Here is a 22,845-nt window from a genome sequence, read left to right as displayed (position 1 = left end):
TGGAAAATATTAAGTAGCGGGCAAAAGTGTTTTAAAACATTCTAATATGTATGCTTAATCTTGAAACGAAATCTTTAAAAATATTCCTATCTCCAAGCAAACACTTTGCATATAAAGCAGCCAACCCAAAACCCATAAAAGCCAACAACACACCCAACAAAAACAAACCCCGATCGTCTGATTGGAAAATTTCGAGTGTCTGGACTAATCTTTATCGCCAAATAATGGTGCTTCCTGATGTACACGCGTCCACCGGCGATCAAACATTTCCGATCCAGGTGCACGCTCGTATGAGTAGGCACTGCGCCTTATCAGCTTATCACTGGGTCTTGGAATCACCCCATGGCCCAGTCCCAGTCTCTCTTATCAGCTTGCTCATGAACTTGAATCGTCACCAAACGCGGATTGGAGGATCGCAGCCGATGGCGAGAGCCTGCGGTGACGCGTCCACGTGTACTTAAGAGGTGTCCACAATCGATAGCTGCGAAAATAGAACCTCGTGCATAAATAAACATTGTAAAGTGCCATCTAGAATAGGGCGGGGGAGCGTTTTGTTATGTGTTTGCTTATCCAATGACGCAATTTTCGCAATATGGCCTGATGATGATGGCTCGATTGACATATAGCCCGATAAATCAATATAGCTTGTTGGGTAATTACGGTAAAAGGATATGTCGCATTGTCCGATTACAGGTTAATCAAATCCTCCGATGTACTGCGGCTAAGGGGTAAATAGAGGAAATCAGGCAACCCAAACTATGAAAATAATACTTCAATGAACTTGAGAAATCACGCCACCTTATCTCACTAAACAAATGGTACACGCGTCGAGCTCGTGTGTGTGTGTGTGGCGGTGACTGTTTTGTGGGTGTCGGTGTGTGTGTTTTGGTGTGCCGGTGGCGTGCAAGTCTTGCCGCCTCTCACTTTTCACTCCGCTCCCCACACCCCCATCCGATTAGAATAGCAAAACATAAACATAGAATCCAGACGCGACTGTCTTGTCGAGCAACGGCCTTTTGATTATACGCCTAGATAAGTTTACCGGTGTTTCGACCGATTTTGGCAGGTAGCAGCTGATGAACTGAAAAAAATAATACTAAACTAATTCATTAAAAAATTTTAAAATATTTATATTTGTTTAGAAACAGAAACAGATTTAAGTTTTATCATCTGTTTTTTTTTTGTGGAAAAACATGCTGTGTTTCCTCTTGGTTTTGATAAGACCTCTTCCTAAAATGTTATTAATAATCTCTAATAATAAAAACAAAGCTTTCTAGTTTTATTTTCTGTGTATCTTTCGCGTTCTTTTTTTGTTGTTGTATTGTGTTAGCATGTTGCCGGCCGCTCTTGTTCTTCTTCTTCTAATGACGCTTTCGGCTTCCCTAGATTTCTTTTTTCTTTCCCTGCTTTTGTTGAATCATTCTGCAAAATCGTACGAGTTTCTCGGCGAATAAGAAGCCAGCAAGCAGCAAGTGGTATTTGTGTGTATGTATGGGTTTGTGGCAACCTATGTTAACATAAATGGTGTTGCACTGTTAGCTCGACCCGTACCACCCCCCCCCAAAGTTGGACCGATTAACTGTAAAGTTGTCATCACGCCACAACAAATGCCGCAAAACACCGGCATATCACCTGATTTGCAATTTCTACACCAAACTTTCCACGCAGCTTCCCAGTGACAGTCTACATGTGACAGTAAAATTTACAGAGCAGCGCAGTTTTTAGCGGTTAACAGATAACTGAGCTTTTATGTTAAGTTAACAGTCGTGCGCGGGAAAATATTATTTTTTGAAAAATTACATCGCAGTTATAATTACTTGGTTAGCATCACACGAGAATTTTTCAAGATTGCCTCATTTTGTATCCAAATTTGGAGTTTACAATAAAATATTCAAAATAGTTTTTAATTTACCTTTTACTGTTTCACTTTCAGTCCCTACAACTAAACCTGTTGCAAGCCGTGGACCACCAGCAACCTGTTGCATTCAAGTCCAACCATTGCAGCACCCAGAATCATCATTCACCCGGCACCCAGAATAACAGTAAAAGTGCACGCGCCAATCGTCGTCGTCGCCGCCGTCGCAACAAGCAGCAACAAAATTCGCAGCAACCTGACGCCTTCCAGGATCGAGACGCGCAGCTAACACCGAGCACCTCCTCCTCCACCCCGCACTCGGCACCCAACGATAGCCAGGACCTCAACGCCTACTCCAATTCCAATTCCAATTCGAATTCCCATTCCAACTCCCTAAACCAAAACCACGTCAAGATGCCCGCCCGTTTCGCCGAGGAAGTTATCACCGCGGAGCCCGCACAGCGGTCTGCCCCCCAATTGGACCTGGGTGGCGGCCACTATGCGCCCCGTCAACAACAGCAGCTAAACGATGAGATCGCCATCACCGGATTCTCTGGTCGTCTGCCGGAGAGCTCCACCATTGAGGAGTTCAAGAAGAATCTCTTCGAAGGAGTCGACATGGTCAACGATGATCCCCGTCGCTGGGAGCGCGGTAATTCCCCTTAAAATTACTCATACTCTCGATCAAACTAATAATTCCTCTTTGCAGGACTCTACGGTCTCCCCGACAGGATTGGCAAGATCAAGGAGGAGGATCTAGAAAACTTTGACCAGCAGTTCTTCGGTGTCCACCAGAAGCAGGCCGAATGCATGGATCCCTTGCTGCGTATGCTTTTGGAGTTGACTCACGAGGCTATCATTGATGCCGGTTTGAACCCCAGCGACCTGCGTGGATCCCGTACTGGTGTCTACATCGGCGTCTCCACTTCGGAGACGGAGCAGCATTGGTGCAGCGATCCAGACCGTGTCAATGGATACGGCTTGACGGGATGTGCTCGTGCCATGTTTGCCAACCGCATCTCGTTCACTTTTGATTTCAAGGGACCCAGTTACAGCATTGACACCGCCTGCTCCAGTTCTCTGTACGCCCTGGAACAGGCCTTCTCTGACATGCGCCAGGGAAAGATCGACAACGCCCTGGTGGCCGGAGCTGGTCTGATTCTGAAGCCCACCATGTCCCTGCAGTTCAAGCGGTTGAACATGTTGAGCCAGGACGGAAGCTGCAAGGCCTTTGACGAGTCTGGAAATGGATACGTCCGTTCCGATGGTTGTGTGGTTCTGCTGCTGCAGCGCACCTCGGCCGCCCGTCGTGTCTACGCCTCCATCCTGAACGTGCGCACCAACACTGACGGTTTCAAGGAGCAGGGTATCACCTATCCCATCGGCAAGATGCAAAACCGTCTTATCCGCGAGACCTACGAGGAGATCGGCCTGAACCCCAACGAGGTTGTGTACGTGGAGGCTCACGGAACCGGTACCAAGGTGGGTGATCCCCAGGAGGTCAACTCCATTACGGACTTCTTCTGCAAGAACCGCTCGAGTCCGCTGCTGATCGGCTCCGTCAAGTCCAACATGGGTCACTCAGAGCCCGCCTCTGGTGTCTGCTCGGTGGCCAAGATCCTGATCGCCATGGAGGAGGGCGTCATTCCCGCCAACCTGCACTACAACAAGCCCAACCCCGATCTCTACGGCTTGTTGGACGGCCGTCTGAAGGTGGTGGACAAGAATCTGCCCTGGAACGGCGGCATTATTGGCCTGAACTCCTTCGGCTTTGGCGGTGCCAACGCCCACGTGATCCTCAAGTCGAACCCCAAGCCCAAGGCCCTGACCCCCAAGGACGGAGCTGCCAAGGTGGTTGTCGCCTCCGGCCGTACTTTCGAGGCCGTGGAGCAGCTGCTCGAGTCGGCTGCCAACCATGCCGATGATGATGAGTACCTGCAGCTGATCAACGACATCCACTCTAAGACTATCCCGAACCACTACTTCCGCGGCTACGGCGTTGTGAGCAGCAAGGGCACTATCCAGCGCGAGGTGCTGGAGTACTCCGACGAGAAGCGCCCGGTCTGGTACATCTACTCCGGCATGGGCAGCCAGTGGGCCAGCATGGCCAAGGATCTGATGAAAATCGAGGTGTTTGCCAAGAGCATCCAGCGCTGTGCCGACATCCTCAAGCCAGAGGGCGTGGATCTCATCGATGTGCTCACCCGCTCCACGGACAAGAGCTTCGAGAACATCCTGAACTCCTTCATCTCGATCGCCGCCATGCAGGTGGCCCTGACGGACCTGCTCAGCTCCCTGGGCATCACTCCCGATGGAATCGTAGGTCACTCTGTGGGTGAGTTGGGCTGTGCCTACGCCGACGGGTGCTTCACCCCGGAGCAGACCGTGCTGGCCGCCTACTGGCGTGGCAAGAGCATCCTGGACACCCAGCTGGCTAAGGGCAAGATGGCCGCTGTCGGCCTGAGCTGGGAGGACGCTCACCAGCGAGTGCCCGCCGATTGCTTCCCCGTCTGCCACAACAGCGAGGACAACTGCACCATCTCCGGCCCGGAGGCCTCCATTGAGGCGCTGGTCGCCAAGCTGAACGCCGAGGGTGTCTTCGCCAAGGCGGTCAACTCGTCTGGATACGCCTTCCACAGCAAGTACATCGCCGATGCTGGACCAAAGCTACGCAAGAGCCTGGAGAAGATCATCCCGAATGCTAAGAATCGCACTCCCCGCTGGATTAGCACAAGCATTCCCGAGTCAGCCTGGAACTCGCCGGTGGCCAAGCAGTCCTCGGCCGCTTACCACGTCAACAACCTTCTCTCGCCCGTCCTCTTCCACGAGGCCCTCCAGCATGTGCCCAAGAACGCCATCTCCGTGGAGATTGCCCCGCACGGCCTGCTCCAGGCCATCCTCAAGCGCGCCCTGGGTCCGGACGCCACCAACCTCAGCTTGGTGAAGCGCGGACACGAGAACAACGTGGAGTTCTTCCTGACCAATGTCGGCAAGCTTTACGCTGCAGGTGCCCAGCCCCAGGTCCTCAATCTGGTGCGTCCCATCTCTTACCCGGTGGGCCGCGGCACCCCCATGTTGAACTCCAAGGTCGGCTGGGACCACACCCAGAAGTGGCTGGTGGCCAAGTTCGGCAAGGAGACCTCATCCGGTGAAACCATTGTCGAGGTGGACCTGTCCAAGGAGGACGACGCCTTCCTGGCTGGCCACACCATCGATGGCAGGATCCTGTTCCCGGCCACCGGTTACATGACTCTCGCCTGGCAGACCTTCGCCAAGATGCGTGGCAGCGAGTTCCACAAGACCCCTGTGGTGATGGAGAACCTGGTGTTCCACCGAGCCACAATTCTGAACAAGAACGCGGTGGTCAAGTTTGGCATCAACTTCTTTGACGGCACTGGCGCCTTCGAGATCTGCGAGAGCGGCAGCTTGGCCGTGTCCGGCAAGATTACCATTCCCGAGTCCATTGAGAACGAGGAGCTGCCCCTGGAGGCCCAGACGCCCAGCACCGTTGCCAAGGAGCTCGTCACCGGAGATGTCTACAAGGAGTTGCGCCTGCGTGGCTACGACTATGCCGGAATCTTCCGCGGCATCGTGCGCTCAGACACCGTGGCCTCCACCGGAACCCTTCAGTGGGTGGACAACTGGATCAGCTTCATGGACACCATGCTCCAGTTCAGCATCTTGAGCAAGAACCTCCGTGAGCTCTACCTGCCCACTCGCATCGAAAGGGCCGTTATCAACCCCCTAAAGCACCTGGAACTGCTGAGCGGTCTCACCAAGGAGCAGCAGCTGGAGACCGGAGTGCCAGTGCAATGGTACAGCGACATCAACGTGATCAAGAGCGGTGGCGTTGAGCTGCGTGGTCTCAAGGCCAACCTCGCTCAGCGTCGTCCTGGCACCCAGGCTCCGCCCACTCTGGAGCGCTACCAGTTCGTGCCAAACACCAATACCACCGACCTGCACGAGAACTCGGAGAAGGCTCGCCTCCACGCTCTGGACGTGGCCATCCAGCTGATCATCGAGAACTCAAGCGGCGCTGTGAAGCTTAAGGGCGTGGAGCTTGCCAATGGCAGGAATCCCGATGTTCTGGTGGCCAACCGTCTGCTGCAGATCATCGAGGGCGAGCCCGTCCTCACCGGAGACGTTGCCGTTGTCACATCCAACAACAACGAGGAGACCATCACTGCCGCTCTCGGAGACTCCGGAGTGCGCGTTGTGTCCAAGGATGTGCTGAAGGAACCGGTGGAGCAGAACTGTCACTTTGTCTTCGGCATCGATGTGCTGTCCCGCCCAGACACCAAGACCCTGGAGAACTCCATTGCCACCATTCGCGAGAATGGTTTCTTGATCTTCGAGGAATCCGTTGCCACCTACACCAAGACCGGCCGTGCTCTGTTGACCAAGTTTGGATTTGTACCTGTCCAGGAGCAGAGCTTGGGCGCCTCCCGTGTGCTTGTGCTGGCCCGCAAGTCTTTGGACTTGAAGACGCGCAAGTCCGTCGTGGTGGTGGCCACCGAGCAGAACTTCACCTGGGTAGATGACCTTAAGGCCGCCCTGGCCGCTGCCCAGACCGAGGAGCAGTATGTCTACGTGGTGTGCCAAGGAGAGGAGCTCTTCGGCGCCGTCGGTCTGATGACCTGCATCAAGAACGAGAACGGCGGCAAGCTGGCACGCCTGGTCTTCGTCCAGGACGCCAAGGCGGAGAAGTTCTCCCTTACCTCGGCCCTCTACCGCCAGCAGCTGGAGAAGGACCTCATCTCGAACGTGCTGAAGAACGGTGCCTGGGGAACCTTCCGTCACCTGAAGCTGGAGACCCAGCAGGCCACCCTCCAGGTGGAGCACGCCTATGTGAACGCTCTGGTCAAGGGTGACCTGGCCTCGCTCAAGTGGATCGAGGCTGCCCAGGCGCAGACCGGCGTGTCTGCCAGAAAGGATCTGGAGACCTGTACCGTGTACTCCGCCCCCATCAACTTCCGTGATGTGATGCTCACCTCCGGAAAGTTGGCCGCCGATGCTCTGCCCGGAGACTTGGCCGAGCAGGATTGCGTGCTCGGACTGGAGTTCGCTGGCCGAGACTCGCAGGGTCGTCGAGTTATGGCCATGGTACCGGCCAAGTCCCTGGCCACCACCTGTGTGGCCAGCAAGCGCATGATGTGGCAGATCCCCGAGAAGTGGACCATGGAGGAGGCCTCCACGGTGCCTTGCGTTTATTCCACCGTCTACTACGCCCTGGTGGTCCGCGGCCAGATGAAGAAGGGTGAGAAGATCCTCATCCACGCCGGTTCCGGCGGAGTAGGACAGGCTGCTATTTCCGTGGCTCTGGCCCATGGACTCACCGTCTTCACGACCGTGGGCAGCAAGGAGAAGCGCGAGTTCCTGCTGAAGCGGTTCCCCAAGCTGCAGGAGCGCAACATTGGCAACTCCCGTGACACCTCCTTTGAGCAGCTGGTCATGCGCGAGACTAAGGGACGCGGTGTCGATCTGGTGCTGAACTCCCTGTCTGAGGAGAAGCTGCAGGCCTCCATCCGCTGCCTGGGCCTCAACGGTCGCTTCTTGGAGATCGGCAAGTTCGATCTGAGCAACAACAGTCCTCTGGGCATGTCCGTGTTCTTGAAGAACACCTCCTTCCACGGCATCCTGCTCGACAGTGTGATGGAAGGCGAGGAGGAGATGCAGAACCAGGTCGTCTCTCTGGTTGCCGAGGGCATCAAGACCGGTGCCGTCGTGCCCCTGCCCACATCCGTCTTCAACGACCAGCAAGTGGAGCAGGCCTTCCGTTTCATGGCCTCCGGCAAGCACATCGGCAAGGTCGTGATCAAGGTCCGCGACGAGGAGCCGGGCAAGAAGGCTCTGCAGCCCAAGTCCCGCCTCATCAACGCCATTCCACGCACCTACATGCACCCGGAGAAGAGCTACATCCTGGTGGGAGGACTTGGAGGATTCGGTCTCGAGCTTACCAACTGGTTGGTATCGCGCGGAGCCCGCTTCATTGTCCTCACCTCCCGTTCTGGTGTGAAGACCGGCTACCAGGGTCTGATGATCCGACGCTGGCAGGAGCGTGGCGTCAAGGTCGTGATTGACACCAGCGACGTGACCACCGCTGCCGGAGCTAAGAAGCTTCTGGAGAACAGCAACAAGCTGGCCCTTGTCGGAGGCATCTTCAACTTGGCCGCCGTGCTGCGTGATGCTCTTATTGAGGACCAGACCGCCAAGGACTTCAAGACAGTCGCCGATCCCAAGGTGACGGCCACCAAGTACCTGGATCAGTACTCGCGCACCATCTGCACGGAACTGGACTACTTCATCTGCTTCTCCAGCGTGTCCTGCGGTCGCGGTAACATCGGACAGACCAACTACGGTTTGGCCAACTCCGCCATGGAGCGCATCTGCGAACAGCGCCAGGTGAGCGGATTCCCCGGCACGGCCATCCAGTGGGGAGCCATCGGAGACACTGGTCTGGTCCTGGAGAACCTGGGTGACAACGACACTGTCATCGGTGGAACCCTGCCCCAGAGGATGCCATCGTGCTTGCAGACCATCGACCTGTTCCTGCAGCAGCCCCATCCCGTGGTTGCCTCCATGGTGGTGGCTGAGAAGCGCAAATCTGACCAGTCCGGCGGCGTCAGTCTGATCGCCACCATTGCCAACATTCTGGGTCTGCGCGACACCAAGAACATCCAGGACGGAGCCTCCCTGGCGGATCTGGGCATGGACTCTTTGATGAGTGCTGAGATTAAGCAGACGCTGGAGCGCAACTTTGACATTGTGCTCTCGGCCCAGGAGATCCGAGGCCTGACCTTCGGAGCCCTCAAGGCGATGGACGGTGGAGCAGCTCCAGCCTCTGCTGCTGCTCCAGCTGCCAGCGCACCTGCTGCCCCCGGAACTGGAGCCACCACGGAAGCGAGCATCACCTCGGGTGGATCTTCGCGCACCGCTAGCCCTCTGGGCGACGGAACCCAGGTGGTCTTCACTAAGGAACTCATTCCCACCCAGACGATCGTCAAGCTGGCCACAAAGGCCACCGCCACCAGCAAGCAGACTCCCATCTTCTTCGTGTCGCCCATTGAGGGCTTCGCTTCCGCCCTTGAGCCCCTGGCCAAGCGCCTGGAAGTACCCGCCTATGGACTCCAGTTCACCGAAGCCGTACCCTTGGACTCCGTCGACTCGGCTGCCAGGTTCTTCATCAAGCAACTGCGCACCGTTCAGCCAAAGGGTCCCTACAAGCTAGCCGGTTACTCCTTCGGTTGCCTGCTCACCTACGTGATGGCCGCCATTCTCGAGGAGACCAACGAGGTGGCCAATGTGATCATGTTGGACGGAGCCCCGACCTACGTGAACTGGTACACCAGCAGCTTCAAGCAGCGCTACACCGCCGACGACGACAACAACAACCAGAGTTACGGCCTGGCCTACTTTGGCATCGTCCTGGCCAACATTGACTACAAATCGGTAAGTTCACTTTGCATTCGGTCTGGTATGCGGATTACTAACAGTATGTGTCCTTTTATAGCTGGTCCGATTGCTATTGGTGATTCCCACTTGGGAGGAGAAGCTGGAGAGGTTCGCTGAGCTGATGAGCAACGAGATCACACAGCCCGTGGAAACGGTAAGGACACTGACGAATCTAAAGCTGAATTTTTTTATTTAATTGTTTTCTATTTATCTTACAGATCAAAAAATCCGCCACTCTGTTCTACAAGAAACTGGAGCTGGCCGATAGCTACAAACCCACGCTGAAACTGAAGTCCATTGTGTCCCTGGTCAAGCCCACAGACAACTCTGCGAAGCTGGACGAGGACTATCGCCTCAAGGAGGTGGGTTAACCTAACTGATGTCACTGGAAACATTAATATTAACAAAAATTTATTTCTATCAGGTCTGCACAAAGCCTGTGGAAGTTCACACTGTTGAGGGCAACCACCGCACCTTCCTCATTGAGGACCAGTCCCTGACCACCATCCAGAGCATACTGAAGCGTCTGTTCAACTAGGCTACAGGATTAGCATAGACGTCGTGGATGTGGGCATCACAGCATCATCTCTCACCCCGCGCACACATCCAATACTCGTGACACCTAGTTAGCGTTAATTAGCGAATGAATTTACGTTGTTGAGCTGCAAGGAATCGGTCGCTCTCATCCCAGTTAAACGCACAGCTTTAAGGATCAGCATTTCTCCCATTAACTGCCGTCTTGCAGCGTCTGTGGACGTGGTCCAAATTTGTCTACAGCCGCTGCGATTCCGGGGCAGTTGCAAGTGAAACCATACGGATTCCTCAAATACATCACATCTGCGCTTTGTGCACCGCACCCCAGACATTCCTTGAGAGCCAGACGGCACTAGACGTCCCAACTTACCAAAAATATATCTTATACGCTCTACCTATAACGTATGTGTATAATTCGTCGCATATTCTAGTTTAATTGCCTAGTTGTAAGCCTAAAGTTTGTAGTCGCGCACGAAATGAATTTCATTCCTCGAAATTACCCAAACCAAGTCAAGAATTTACAAACATTGTTTAGCTCTCTCTTGATGTATGTATAAAATAATCGCCCAAAAATGATCACTCACGAATATTGTGGATATTAAAATTACACCATAAAAAAAAGTTTTAATGGATAAAAGTAAAGTCTTTTTATTTTTTCTTTCAAAGGTGGTAATATTTCAGATGGGGAAACGGAAGAGTATTCAAGTTTAGGATTTAAAAAAATGTATGAAAACGTTGACTCCTGATTTATTTCTAAAAATAATGATAATAAATTATTCAAAAATTACATAAGATGAATATTTCAAAAAGAAAAAATTTCCCTACAGAATATAACGTGTTAGCAATGCTCGTTTAAGGCAAAATAGAAAAAATATTTTATCTGAAGATTTGACATGCATTGTTGAGAATAAATTCGGATTATGACACATACCTATGACATTTTTAGTTAAAAATATTACGCCTAACGTTTTATTACCATGTCGACAGCGGAAATAATGCCATTTACACTTGACTCATTTCCTATAGTTTTTTCCAATATAACCGCATTAACATCCACGCCAACCAGAGCCACTTTCATTCTTGTTTGCCACCAATCGAAAGTGGTGGCTTTGTGGCGCTACGACACCACCATTTGCACCTGTGTGGGTGCTTATGTATGCGACTTCCTCAATCGGTTGCCGCTAGACAGATCGCTGCTATTGATAGCCGGGAGCTCCACTTTAAATAGCAACCGATTTTGGGGGCCCGAACCCAGTTAACTTAAAACGTTAGAAGTATTTGGGACATGAAGTTGACGGCGTGGCTCAGTGTTTTCGGTAAGCGAATCGGTGGTCTTATAGGATAGGGAGTTGCAAATAATTGAATGTCCTTGAACAGCGTTTGTGTGCTGTGTGGAAGCAAATCCACTGCTCGGATTAGTAGATCCCCAATGTAAAGTGGTTCAAGGAGAGTGTCCCCATCCAGACGTCAAGTTCTGGCTATATTCCAAGTTAGTAATACTAATAATTAATTAAAAATATACGTGCAAAATTAACCTCTGCTTTCTTCAGTGAAACTCGGAGTAATCCCAAGCTATTGAAACCTGAAGACCTTAATCCGTGGGACTTTCAACCGCCACGTCCTCTTAAAATCTTGATCCATGGCTATACAGGATATCGGGACTTTGCTCCAAATTCGTATATACGTCCCGTGTTGCTAGATAACGAGGACGTCTATGTGATCTCCTTGGACTATGGGCCTCTGGTCAAATATCCTTGCTACGTCCAGGCGGTGCAGAATCTTCCACTGGTCAGCAAGTGTCTGGGCCAGTTGATCAACAATCTGGTGGACCGAGGAATAGTTCAAAATGATCAGATCCACTTAATTGGCTTCAGTTTGGGCGGTCAGGTGGCGGGTCAGACGGCCAACTATTTGAAGCGTAAATTGAAAAGGGTCACCGGTCTGGATCCTGCTAAGCCTCTATTTGTCCTGGCCGGCGACAACAGACGTCTGGACCCCGGTGATGCCGAGTTTGTGGATGTCATTCATAGCGATGTTTTTGGTCGTGGAATGCTGCGATCCATGGGACATGTCGATTTTTATCCAAACCTTGGGGCCCAGCAGCCCGGTTGCATGGAGGAGAACCCCTCAGATCCTGGCAGCTGCAATCACGAAAGGGCTCCTCGCTTCTATGCCGAGTCTATTAACTCCTCGGATGGATTCTGGGGACGGCAGTGCTCCAGTTGGCTGCTCCACCTCATCAGATTGTGCCCCACGAGCGGTAGGCAAGCTCGTATGGGCTATCACTTGTCGACTGAGATGAGGGGCTCGTATTTCCTGGAAACCAAGAATATGACTCCATTCGCTATGGGCAAAGTAAAGGACGTGGATAACAGTAAAATGCTAGCCAAATTTAGGCTGGCCACAGATTATAACGAAATCAAGAATGATTATGAACCGCAGTTGCTGGAAGCCTTCCTCGATGACTTTCCAGACGTTGAAAAATCACAAGATGCTGACTTGGACAATAAATTGGAGTGGCTCGACTCAGAGGAAGATGAGCCTTTAAATAAAACTTAGAGAGAGAGAGAGAGATAATATTAAAAGAATAAGTATTTATATTTATAACAATAAATATTATTATTATATTCACGTAAATAAAATTTATAACTAAACATATTGTATTTTAAAACCTTACGGGATTGGCTTGTTAAGAAAAATCTTGGAGATTGATTTTCTCTGAAACGGATAATCTATAAATACGTAAAAATGCAAACTAAATTTAATTTTTATACCCTTGCAGAGGGTATTATAATTTTGGTCAAAAGTGTGCAACGCAGTGAAGGAGACATCTCCGACCCTATAAAGTATATATATTCTTGATCAGGATCACCTCCTGAGTTGATATGAGCATGTCCGTCTGTCCGTCTGTCCGTCTGTCCGTCTGTCCGTCTGTCTGTCCGTCTGTCTGTCTGTTTCTACGCGAACTAGTCTCTCAGTTTTAAAGCTATCGTCTTGAAACTTTGCACACACCCTTCTTTCCTTTGCACGCAGTATATAAGTCGGAACGGCCCGGATCGGCCGACTATATCCTATAGCTGCCATATAACTGATTGATCGGAAATGGTATAACTTTGACGTTTTTAAAGTTAGAGAGTTCAAATTTAACATTTTTTGGCAAAACATTACGACATGCCAAATTTCATAAGGATCGGCCGACTATATCCTATAGCTGCCATATAACTGAACGATCGGAAATGACCCAACTTTCGTGTTTTTGAAGATAGAAAGCTAAAACTGAATACAGATTATATATTTGGCCAGTTGATCCAATCTACCAAATTTCATTAGGATCGGCCGACTATATCCCATAGCTGCCATATAACTGAACGATCGGAAATGGTATTTGGTAGAAATATCAACTTTCGTATTTTTGAAGATAGAAGTTTGGGACTTTTTTTAGATTTTGTATTGAAATAAATTGGATTATATATTCCTATTCCCATAAGGATCGGCCAACTATATCCGATGTTTGCGATATATATCCGGTTTTAACTGCAAGGGTATATAAACTTCGGCTCCGCCCTAAGTTAGCTTTCCTTTCTTGTTTTATCTCAAAAAACTGCAAAAACCTAGTAATTATACCCTTGCAGAGGGTATTATAATTTTGTCCAAAAGTGTGCAACGCAGTGAAGGAGACATCTCCGACCCTATAAAGTATATATATTCTTGATCAGGATCACCTCCTGAGTTGATATGAGCATGTCCGTCTGTCCGTCTGTCCGTCTGTCTGTTTCTACGCAAACTAGTCTCTCAGTTTTAAAGCTATCGACTTGAAACTTTGCACACACCCTTCTTTCCTTTGCACGCAGTATATAAGTCGAAACGGCCCGGATCGGCCGACTATATCATATAGCTGCCATATAACTGATTGATCGGAAATGGTATAACTTTGGTGTTTTTAGAGTTAGAGAGTTCAAATTTGACATGAGAGCTATTTTTGGCAAAATAATACGACATGCCAAATTTCGTAAGGATCGGCCGACTATATCCTATAGCTGCCATATAACTGAACGATCGGAAATGACCCAACTTTCGTGTTTTTGAAGATAGAAAGCTGGAACTTGGTACAGATTATATTTTTGGTCAGTTAATCCGACCTACCAAATTTCATTAGGATCGGCCGACTATATCCTATAGCTGCCATATAACTGAACGATCGGAAATGGTATTTGGTAGAAATATCAACTTTCGTATTTTTGAAGATAGAAGTTTGGGACTTTTTTTAGATTTTGTATTGTAATAAATTGGATTATATATTCCTATTCCCATAAGGATCGGCCAACTATATCCGATGTTTGCGATATATATCCGGTTTTAACTGCAAGGGTATATAAACTTCGGCTCCGCCCGAAGTTAGCATTCCTTTCTTGTTTTTTAAATACTTCCGCTCTCGCTAAATTACCTATTATCTAACATATTATTTCTGCCTTTGCTCTAAATAACCTTCATCTTGAAAAGTATCACATACTCTTTTCCATGCTGATCATTATTCTCAGTGTCAGCTGTGACCGTTCTAATGCCAAACCCCACCCGCAGCGACCTTGACCTACTACCACCCTCCTAACCTTCCTTGCGCTGGCAACCTTGACTCTTTATCACCTGGCGGTGTTTTTTTTATATGGGCCCTCATTTTCCATGCAATTTTCAATGTTAGGCAGTGCAAATTTAATAGATTTTGCGTTAGAACGCGAGCTTAGACCGGTTCAGACTCTAGCCATGAGCAATTATCGCGTTGTTTGTTCGATCCTCACCGTATTCCTGATCTTGAACTCCTCGGGATGTTGCAAAGGAGAAAAACAGCTGCGCGGCTGGCTGCCGGAGTTTTGTGTGTTTGGGGAACATCAGTGTCCGAATTCGCGAGTTTCTTTCTGGCTCTACACAAAGTGAGTTCAGAAAGTTATTTTAATTGTGGGATAAATCTTACTAGTCAGTGTATTTATAGCCAAACTCGTGATAATCCAGTACAACTGGACCCCATTAATCCCCAAGCGGAGCTTTTCCAGCCTCGACTTCCTTTAAAAATACTCATACACGGTTTTGTGGGAAACAGGAACTTGACACCCAACTTGGAGGTTCGGGACGTTCTTCTCCAGACTCAGCCGGTGAATGTGATCTCAGTGGATTATGAGACATTGGTGAGGTGGCCCTGCTACTTTCCGTGGTCAGTGTCAAATGCACCCATTGTCTCTGAGTGCCTGGCCCAGATGATCAACAACTTGGTCTCTGCTGGCATATACAAACGACAGGATATCCATTTAATTGGCTTCAGCTTGGGCGCCCAGGTAGCCGGCATGGTGGCCAACTATGTCACAGAGCCATTGGCCAGGATAACTGGCTTAGATCCGGCAGGACCTGGTTTCATGACGCAGTCCTCATTACAGCAAAAACTGGATCCCAGTGATGCGGATTTCGTGGACATCATTCATACCGATCCCTTCTTTTTCTCCATGCTTCCGCCAATGGGTCATGCGGACTTTTACCCCAATCTTGACCAGCTTAACCAGCGAGGATGCAGCTACATCAGCAACTGGAGGTTCTTTAACTGCAATCACTATAGAGCAGCTATATACTATGGGGAATCCATCACCTCAGAGCGGGGCTTCTGGGCCCAACAATGTGGTGGGTGGCTGGATTTCTTTTCCCAGCGCTGCAATCACTACTCAAACATGCCGAATACTCAAATGGGATACTTCGTTTCCAGGGAGTGAGTAATCTTATTTTTTATTTTTTAATATCTATAAGGAATTTATCTTCTTTCACGTTTAGTGCCTCGGGCTCCTATTTTCTTTCAACTCATGAAGTGGCTCCCTTTGCCAAAGGACCTCTTGTTGACATTACAGTGGAAGTTGCCGAAAAATAAACTACTAAACCCTATTTATGTTAAAGGGTATTTGATAATATATTGTTGTTTAGTAGCTTATTGTTTAGTACAACATAAATAGCTTTTTATGGATTCATTTATTTTTATTACTTTCTAATAATAGTTTATAATAAGTTACTTTCATTTAAGAAATTTAATATTTTAAGAACTAAATATATTGTATAAAAAAATGCCCATTTGGTAGTGTATAACTTAGTAAACAACTGTAAAGTCAGTATTTAAAAAATACCAAAACAAATGCAAAGCTTTCCATCAATAGTGAGCTTTGGTTTGCCGGTGCAAACTTTTGGAGAGACTTGAAAAACGAAAGACTTAAGACACGAACTCGAAAGTCACTCGTTCATCAGAGCGCCATCGAAGCGCACGCGTCCGCGAATTTCCAGCCTCCAGTTCCAAAATACCGCGCGTGCCCGAAAAATACAAGAAGTGTGGTAAAAACCGAATCAATTTCTGTGTGAGGCAGCCGGAATTATGCCTTGCCAACGCCGCCGTTGTCTTGCTCTGCACTGAAATCGAAATCGAGTCCAATGACCAGCTCTCGAGCTGGTGCTTAAGAAAGAGTTTTGCACTTTTAGCCAGCCGTCGCCGGTCAACAAGCAGGCCTTGACCCACAGTCCAAAAAACCCAGACTCGAGTGCTCAAAAATTCCGCATTCGGGCAGCGTATAATTATACAACAGTTGTAATAACAACTTGTAATTAGCAGTAGTGTAAATTGGCTAAAGGAAAACAGCTTAAGGAAACCAAACAGAAAAAATTAAAATGTGGCTTAAAAGTGTGAAGAATCAGAAAAGTGCATTTTTCGGTGTTTGGGAAACATTTTGGCTGCAGCTACTTTTGGTGGGCTTGACACTCTCCCGCCTGGAATTTGCCGGTTTGTATTTTTTATGTAAAAAAAACCATTAACTACAGAGAAGAAAATAAAACAAATTGGAGACACTGTGCCCCAAAAAAAGAGAGAGATTGATAATAATTTAAGTTAAACTTTTACTTTCGCCCTGTCTGGTCGGTTGGCACCTTTTTTTTGGCCATACCTTTCTTTTGGGCCCTGTCACGGTGGCTTTTGGTGTTTTTTCTGTTGACATTTCAAATTTGCGTCAGCCGGCTAAGCAGTCGGCATAAATTTCAATTTTAACTAGTTGCACAATATTTGCTATGTATATGGTTTTCTTTTCCCTTTCTGTGTAGTCACTCAATTGTGTGACCTTGCCTCATTTATTGGTCAACAAAAACAAAAAACCTCTCTGAACTCATCTCTTTTTTACTGGTTTTGTGGCACGTTCAAGTGTATCACTGATATTTTGGTAGCAGATGCTCATCCTACGCAAATTGCACAAAAATGTTGCCTTGTCACGGTGCGTCTTTTGTAATCTCTCGGCTCATAAATTAATTAATTGACCCGGCTACCGTTTAATCCATTTGGCAGCCAGCTCATAATTCAAAATATTTATATGCCCCTGTGCCTTGACACTTTTTTATATCGCTTTTGCAATATTAACTAGAGCCCAGCGTCATCGGCAGGCGGGCTAATGGGGCGTATGCGCGTTTTCGGGGTGCGTGTCATTGCCAAGTTTAGGTATCCGATTCATAGGGCCAGGGGCACATTCAAGGATTTTTGTGTTATAGAATTGCAGGTTTAAAGCTGTCATTAGTGGAGTTTGTGGAGGGTTAATGAACTCAAAGCGCAGTTGGCAATTAAAGCTCAGAAAACTGGGTCAAGAAATTGCACTTTAGCAGTATAAGCCAAAATTAAGTAATTTACGAAGAATTTTTAAGACAAAGCGCCACTCTAAACCCGCAATGTTATGACACACAAATCTTGATATCGATTCGGTCGTCCAATTGGCCAATAATCTCCACCTTCAAGTCACAGCCAAACAATGCCCATGACTCATGCCAAGCAATCCCAGCCATAAACAAAAAACACAAAAACCCATAAACAACACGAGAAAAAGCTAACCAACCCAAAATCATCTCTCACTTAGCAGTCAGTGTCTTTTTCGTGTTTTTTGTTGGTTTTCATTTTCATTTTGTTGTGGTCAGCTGTCTTATTTTGTTTTTTGCCTTCCGCATTCGATGGTTTCCGTTTCGGGCCTGATTTGTGTTAGTTGGACAGACTTTTCCGGCCACCCACCCTCCAATTTATTTTCCCGAAATTTTCCCGCTCTCGAAAATGAAAAAGAAAACAATGAACTGTAAATAAAGCCAAAAACAAGAAAGGAAAGCTAACTTCGGGCGGAGCCGAAGTTGATATACCCTTGCAGTTAAAACCGGATATATATCGCAAACATCGGATTTAGTTGGCCGATCCTTATGATTACATTATAATAAAACCAATTAATTAAATTACAAAATCTAAAAAAAAGTCCCAAGCTTCTATCGTCAAAAAAAACAAAGTTGTTATTTTTACTAAACACCAAATACCATTTCTGATCGTTCAGTTATATGGCAGCTATAAGATATAGTCGGCCGATCCTTATGAAATTTGGTAGGTTGGATCAACTGACCAAAAATAGAATCTGTATGGAATTCCAGCATTCTATCTTCAAAAACACGAAAGTTGGGTCATTTCCGATCGTTCAGTTATATGACAGCTATAGGATATAGTCGGCCGATCCTTATGAAATTTGGCACGTCGTATTGTTTTGCCAAAAATAGCTCTCATGTTAAATTAGAACTTTCTAACTTTAAAAACACCAAAGTTATACCATTTCCGAGCAATCAGTTATATGGCAGCTATAGGATATAGTCGACCGATCCCGGTCGTTCCGACTTATATACTGCGTGCAAAGGAAAGAAGGGTGTGTGCAAAGTTTCAAGTCGATAGCTTTAAAACTGAGAGACTAGTTCGCGTAGAAACGGACAGACAGACAGACAGACGGACAGACGGACAGACGGACAGACGGACAGACGGACATGCTCATATCAACTCAGGAGGTGATCCTGATCAAGAATATATATACTTTATAGGGTCGGAGATGTCTCCTTCACTGCGTTGCACACTTTTGGACAAAATTATAATACCCTCTGCAAGGGTATAAAAAGACATTTAATTGGCATGCGTAATGCTCGAAAGAAATTGAAATAAATAGTAAGGGGGTGGGTGGGGAGGCTTTTTAAGTTTTCGGCCGGCTTACATAAGACGGCAAAAAGCAGCTCACGAAGCCAGAGCTAAACGATTGTGAAAAACAAATGAAAACAGAAATGCTAAAGACAATTGAGGCATGACCACGACCACGGCCCATTGCTAATTGAAGAGTGGCGAGTGGGGGGCATGTACATAATATTATCCATATCATATCGGTGGGTGGGATCAGTCGAAATTATGTTGGATCTCTGATGTAAAATAACCGTCAGCTGCATGCCTAATTTCAGCCAGCTGCCGCTTTTTTTTTTATTTGACTGACAACATGTCAACTGCAATCGAAAGTAAAATGTGCACAACTAGTTGGCCGTTTACTGTGTCGATGGGTTATACATATGATGTACATACCCTATAAGGCCTCAGCTACTTATCTTCGGGTATTTCCAGTGCCCACCCAACCGGCAAGAGTCTGCATCTGCAACCGTTTCCCAGACCGGTTGCAAGACTCCGGGTTGTGGTTATCATCTGAAAAGTACTCCAACCGCCAAGTGGGCCAATTGCTGGTTGCCAGCTAACAGTTGGCGCCACCGTCTGAGCCAACAGTTCCCCTTCGAAGGCCGATTCTCATGTGTCTGCTTTGGTTAGACTTTTAATTTGGCCATTTGAATTCACGGCACCCAGCTAAGGCTTCTTACGCATTCGCTGAGCTCGACATCGATGCGAATTATTTGATTTTCGATTGGAACTAGTTCGGAGCCTAACTGGCAAATAAAATACGAGTTCGCTCTGGACTTGTAGCATTTTATGACTTTTGATCCATGTTTTTTTCATATTGTGGGTTTTTGGAATGTGAATAAATTGATTTTGTAATCACGGTAAATAGTTATGATGATTTCGATCCATTTTTAAATGAATGTGAAGGAATCGATTTCTTAATCCCGGTAAATAGTTATATGATTCAGATCCATTTAAAAAAAAAATTGACAATGTAGTTTTTTGAAATAATTACATTTTATTTCATTGGTAAAAGCTTAAGGTTACTTGTCCCATTATATGCATAGATCTTTGCGTTTTGTAAATAATAAAACTAGTATAAAGTAGAGAAAACCAAAAATCAATATTTTTGAATACTTTGGAAAAGTATAAACAATTCTTAGTAGTAAAAAAATGTATCTTAGGTTTAAATTAAAAATTTTCTCAATACTTCCTCTAATCAAACCCAAGCAACAAGAACTATGGTTTCTAAATAGGTAATGGATTAATTAAAAAAAAAATTAAATCGTTTAAATTCGTTTCTCACGTTTATCAAAAATCTATTTTCAACTATATTTATTCATCAAAAATTTCCATTACCAGCTTTCAGTTTTCCTTTTTCTTTATTTTATTATTACATTTTACACTTTCATTTTTGGGCGATGATTTCTTGATTGAATAATTGTAATTTGATTCTCTTTAGTATATCAATTATAATTTGATTCTCCCTAGCATGGGATGACCTATTTTCTTCTTCAACCTTTTTATTCTTTTAAAAACACTGATTTTTTTTCCCTGGCCAACATTTTTTTATAAGCCTGGTATGTCCGTGGCGGAATAATAGTGCCCGCGGGTTCTTCTTACAATTAAATAAATTTGTTTCATTTTAATTTGAATCTCTTTTTTAAGACATTTTGTATTATAACTGTGGAACCTGTATTACTAGGGGTCCTCGTTTACTTTTAGCAATGCTTTTTTAAGCACTGATACACTTTTTTTTCTTTATATATCTATTTATATCCTAGTACATTCAGTTTTGAATTCAATGTCTACCTATGGTCTATTCTATTCATGAAATACATATATATTTGTTAATAATTTTTTAGGCATTTGTTTTGTAACTGTATTGTTTCTTATTAATAAATATCAAATATGTTTAATATGTTTAAGCATTAAATAATATTTATTCAATTGCGAACCACTTGGCGCATCTCTATTCCTAAGCAACAAGCCAAATTGTCAGATAAGCCGATCTCAAATGGGTTTTCCTTACAAGCACGCCGTGAATCAGCGAATAAATTACGCATATTCATTCGGTATCCAGTTGCCAGCTCCAGCTCCAGTTATATCATGAGCAGCACGTTTTGTCAAAAATAAAACCCAGCCAGAGCGAAAAAAGTAAACAAAGAGCCGGGCCATCGTCACTTCCGTTTTTGGCCGACTTGGCCTGGCAAGCAGACTTTTACTTTCTGCAACAGTTTTCGGTTTTGTTGCTTGTGTTGCGTTGCAACTTGCAATTGTGGTTGCAACTGCAACTGGAACCGCAATGGCAATCGCATGACATTTGCGGCGTGCCAAATTGCAAACATTCAATGTCGCTGCCTGCGGCGTCTGGTTATGTAATTAAATGTAATATCAAAGCCGAGCAAGTCGGATAGCGCAAACTTGTTTGTCAACTTCAACTATGTATGTTCGTGACTCCCATCTGCAATATCACAACTGACCACTCCTCCTCCATATCATATCCTCACAGCTGGCCAAAATGCCGGAGTGGTGGCCGCAGCGGTGGCGGCTGGCCAAAACCAAACCCAGGTTTATGTGACAGAATCTTGCCTACAGAAGCCCTACCGCTGTCCCCACCCCAAGATCCAGTTCTACTTGTACACCCGACGCACCCAGGAGCAGCCCGAGTTCATCGATGTCCTGGATGCGAACGCCCTCTATTACACGCACTTCAATCCTCGCCACCCCACCAAGATCATCATACACGGCTTCGGCGGCGGCAGAACTCTCAGTCCCAGTCCGGACCTGCGCGAGGCGTACTTCAGTGTGGGCGAGTACAACATCATCATAGTGGACTACGCTGACGCGGTGAAGGAGCCCTGCCTCAGCCAGATGGAGTGGGCACCGCGGTTTGGCAGTCTCTGTATATCCCAGCTGGTCAAGTACCTGGCACGGCATCCTCGCGGTGTCCAGCCGGACGACTTACATTTCATCGGCTACAGTGTGGGCGCTCATATTGCTGGCCTGGTGGCCAACTATCTGAAGCCCGAGGAGGGCAAGCTGGGCAGGATTACTGCCCTTGATCCTACGATTTTCTTTTACGCCGGCGCGAACAACTCCAGGGACTTGGACACCACGGACGCCCATTTCGTGGATGTCCTGCATACAGGAGCCGGAATACTGGGCCAGTGGCACTCCAGTGGCCATGCAGATTTCTACGTCAACGGTGGAACCAGGCAGCCAGCCTGTGTTGGCTCCGCCACACTGTTTCGTGAGTACTTACAAATATTATTTAATATTTTGTTTCTTTTATATAACTTATAGTAGCAATTACTAAATTTATAAGTCAAATTTAGAGTACAATGAACGCATAAACACTAAATGAATACTCAACTAAATAGTCTCTAAAATAAAATTTTAAACTTTAATTAATCTTCAGAGACTCTGGCCTGTGATCACACCAAAGTCACTCCGTATTTCATTGAATCTATTACCACAACGAGGGGCTTCTATGCAGGACCTTGCCCCAATCTCTTCACGTATCTGATAGGTTGGTGTGAGCCCAAGGACTCTGATTACGTGCTAATGGGCGAACACTGCTCTCACAAGTAACTAGATAGATCTTAGAATATAACTGAAATAATACAATTTTTGGAAACCCTTCCAGGGCTCGCGGAAACTACTATGTGACCACCAATGCCAAGGCGCCCTTTGCCCGAGGATTTCCTGGCAAGGGGCGTTCCAACGGAGAATACCAGGGAGTCCGAAGATAATACTAGGTCGTTTCATTTCCATTTTGCACCTGCCTGAATTTTTTACATCTTTTCCATCGTAGCACTCATGTGATTTTAGCTTGTTTCCTAATTAATTGATACATGTATTTATTTGATATTTTTGTTATTAGTTCTAACTATCGCCATTTTATGTTGAGAGTTGGGATCGGAACGAGTCACAATCTCAATGCTTTCGGGACTTGTGAAAACAAAATCTAATCATTAAGTTGTAGGCTGAAAATTGAACG

The 22,845-nt window shown here is 46.9% G+C and overlaps 4 protein-coding genes across 5 annotated transcripts; all 4 read left to right on the top strand.

Annotated features, from left to right (window-relative positions):
- Positions 1-1,937: 1,937 nt before the first annotated feature.
- Positions 1,938-10,483, top strand: FASN1 (Fatty acid synthase 1). The gene is made up of 5 exons (XM_017244302.3): positions 1,938-2,507; positions 2,565-9,304; positions 9,366-9,461; positions 9,526-9,669; positions 9,732-10,483. Exons 1-5 carry the CDS (start codon positions 2,270-2,272, stop codon positions 9,843-9,845), a joined length of 7,332 nt encoding a protein of 2,443 aa, XP_017099791.2. The 5' UTR covers positions 1,938-2,269; the 3' UTR covers positions 9,846-10,483.
- A 414-nt stretch (positions 10,484-10,897) lies between these two features.
- On the top strand, positions 10,898-12,495 carry LOC108127261 (pancreatic lipase-related protein 2). The gene is made up of 3 exons (XM_043213765.2): positions 10,898-11,157; positions 11,219-11,330; positions 11,392-12,495. The coding sequence occupies exons 1-3, from the start codon at positions 11,127-11,129 to the stop codon at positions 12,398-12,400; spliced, it is 1,152 nt and encodes a 383-aa protein (XP_043069700.1). The 5' UTR covers positions 10,898-11,126; the 3' UTR covers positions 12,401-12,495.
- A 2,104-nt stretch (positions 12,496-14,599) lies between these two features.
- LOC108127224 (inactive pancreatic lipase-related protein 1) lies at positions 14,600-15,743 on the top strand. Its single transcript, XM_017244147.3, has 3 exons — positions 14,600-14,766; positions 14,826-15,587; positions 15,650-15,743. Exons 1-3 carry the CDS (start codon positions 14,600-14,602, stop codon positions 15,741-15,743), a joined length of 1,023 nt encoding a protein of 340 aa, XP_017099636.3.
- Positions 15,744-16,114: 371 nt separating this feature from the next.
- On the top strand, positions 16,115-22,830 carry LOC138925828 (phospholipase A1 member A). Of its 2 annotated transcripts, XM_070277314.1 has the most exons (4): positions 16,115-16,637; positions 21,355-22,095; positions 22,264-22,432; positions 22,492-22,830. In XM_070277314.1, the coding sequence occupies exons 1-4, from the start codon at positions 16,526-16,528 to the stop codon at positions 22,595-22,597; spliced, it is 1,128 nt and encodes a 375-aa protein (XP_070133415.1). In that variant the 5' UTR covers positions 16,115-16,525; the 3' UTR covers positions 22,598-22,830. The 2 variants fall into 2 exon arrangements, with proteins under 2 accessions (XP_070133415.1, XP_070133416.1); XM_070277315.1 differs by lacking the exon at positions 22,492-22,830 and having other exon boundaries at positions 22,266-22,400.
- Positions 22,831-22,845: the final 15 nt, after the last annotated feature.

This window comes from Drosophila bipectinata, chromosome 2L, assembly GCF_030179905.1.
Source record: "Drosophila bipectinata strain 14024-0381.07 chromosome 2L, DbipHiC1v2, whole genome shotgun sequence".
NCBI lineage: Eukaryota > Metazoa > Arthropoda > Insecta > Diptera > Drosophilidae > Drosophila > Drosophila bipectinata.
The sequence above is the reverse complement of the archived record's forward strand: the minus strand, read 5'-3'. Positions and strand labels throughout refer to the sequence as shown.

Bases quoted from the DNA above. Each gene is read 5' to 3' on its own strand.
- FASN1 (XM_017244302.3), top strand. From the start codon at position 2,270: ATGCCCGCCCGTTTCGCCGAGGAAGTTATCACCGCGGAGCCCGCACAG. The intron at 9,462-9,525 runs GTAAGGACACTG...TTTATCTTACAG, and splicing joins TCACACAGCCCGTGGAAACG to ATCAAAAAATCCGCCACTCT. The intron at 9,670-9,731 runs GTGGGTTAACCT...TATTTCTATCAG, and splicing joins AGGACTATCGCCTCAAGGAG to GTCTGCACAAAGCCTGTGGA.
- LOC108127261 (XM_043213765.2), top strand. From the start codon at position 11,127: ATGAAGTTGACGGCGTGGCTCAGTGTTTTCG. The intron at 11,158-11,218 runs GTAAGCGAATCG...GTCCTTGAACAG, and splicing joins GGCGTGGCTCAGTGTTTTCG to CGTTTGTGTGCTGTGTGGAA. The intron at 11,331-11,391 runs GTTAGTAATACT...TGCTTTCTTCAG, and splicing joins AAGTTCTGGCTATATTCCAA to TGAAACTCGGAGTAATCCCA.
- LOC108127224 (XM_017244147.3), top strand. From the start codon at position 14,600: ATGAGCAATTATCGCGTTGTTTGTTCGATCCTCACCGTATTCCTGATC. The intron at 14,767-14,825 runs GTGAGTTCAGAA...GTGTATTTATAG, and splicing joins TCTTTCTGGCTCTACACAAA to CCAAACTCGTGATAATCCAG. The intron at 15,588-15,649 runs GTGAGTAATCTT...TTTCACGTTTAG, and splicing joins GGATACTTCGTTTCCAGGGA to TGCCTCGGGCTCCTATTTTC.
- LOC138925828 (XM_070277314.1), top strand. From the start codon at position 16,526: ATGTGGCTTAAAAGTGTGAAGAATCAGAAAAGTGCATTTTTCGGTGTT. The intron at 22,096-22,263 runs GTGAGTACTTAC...ATTAATCTTCAG, and splicing joins TGGCTCCGCCACACTGTTTC to AGACTCTGGCCTGTGATCAC. The intron at 22,433-22,491 runs GTAACTAGATAG...AAACCCTTCCAG, and splicing joins GGCGAACACTGCTCTCACAA to GGCTCGCGGAAACTACTATG.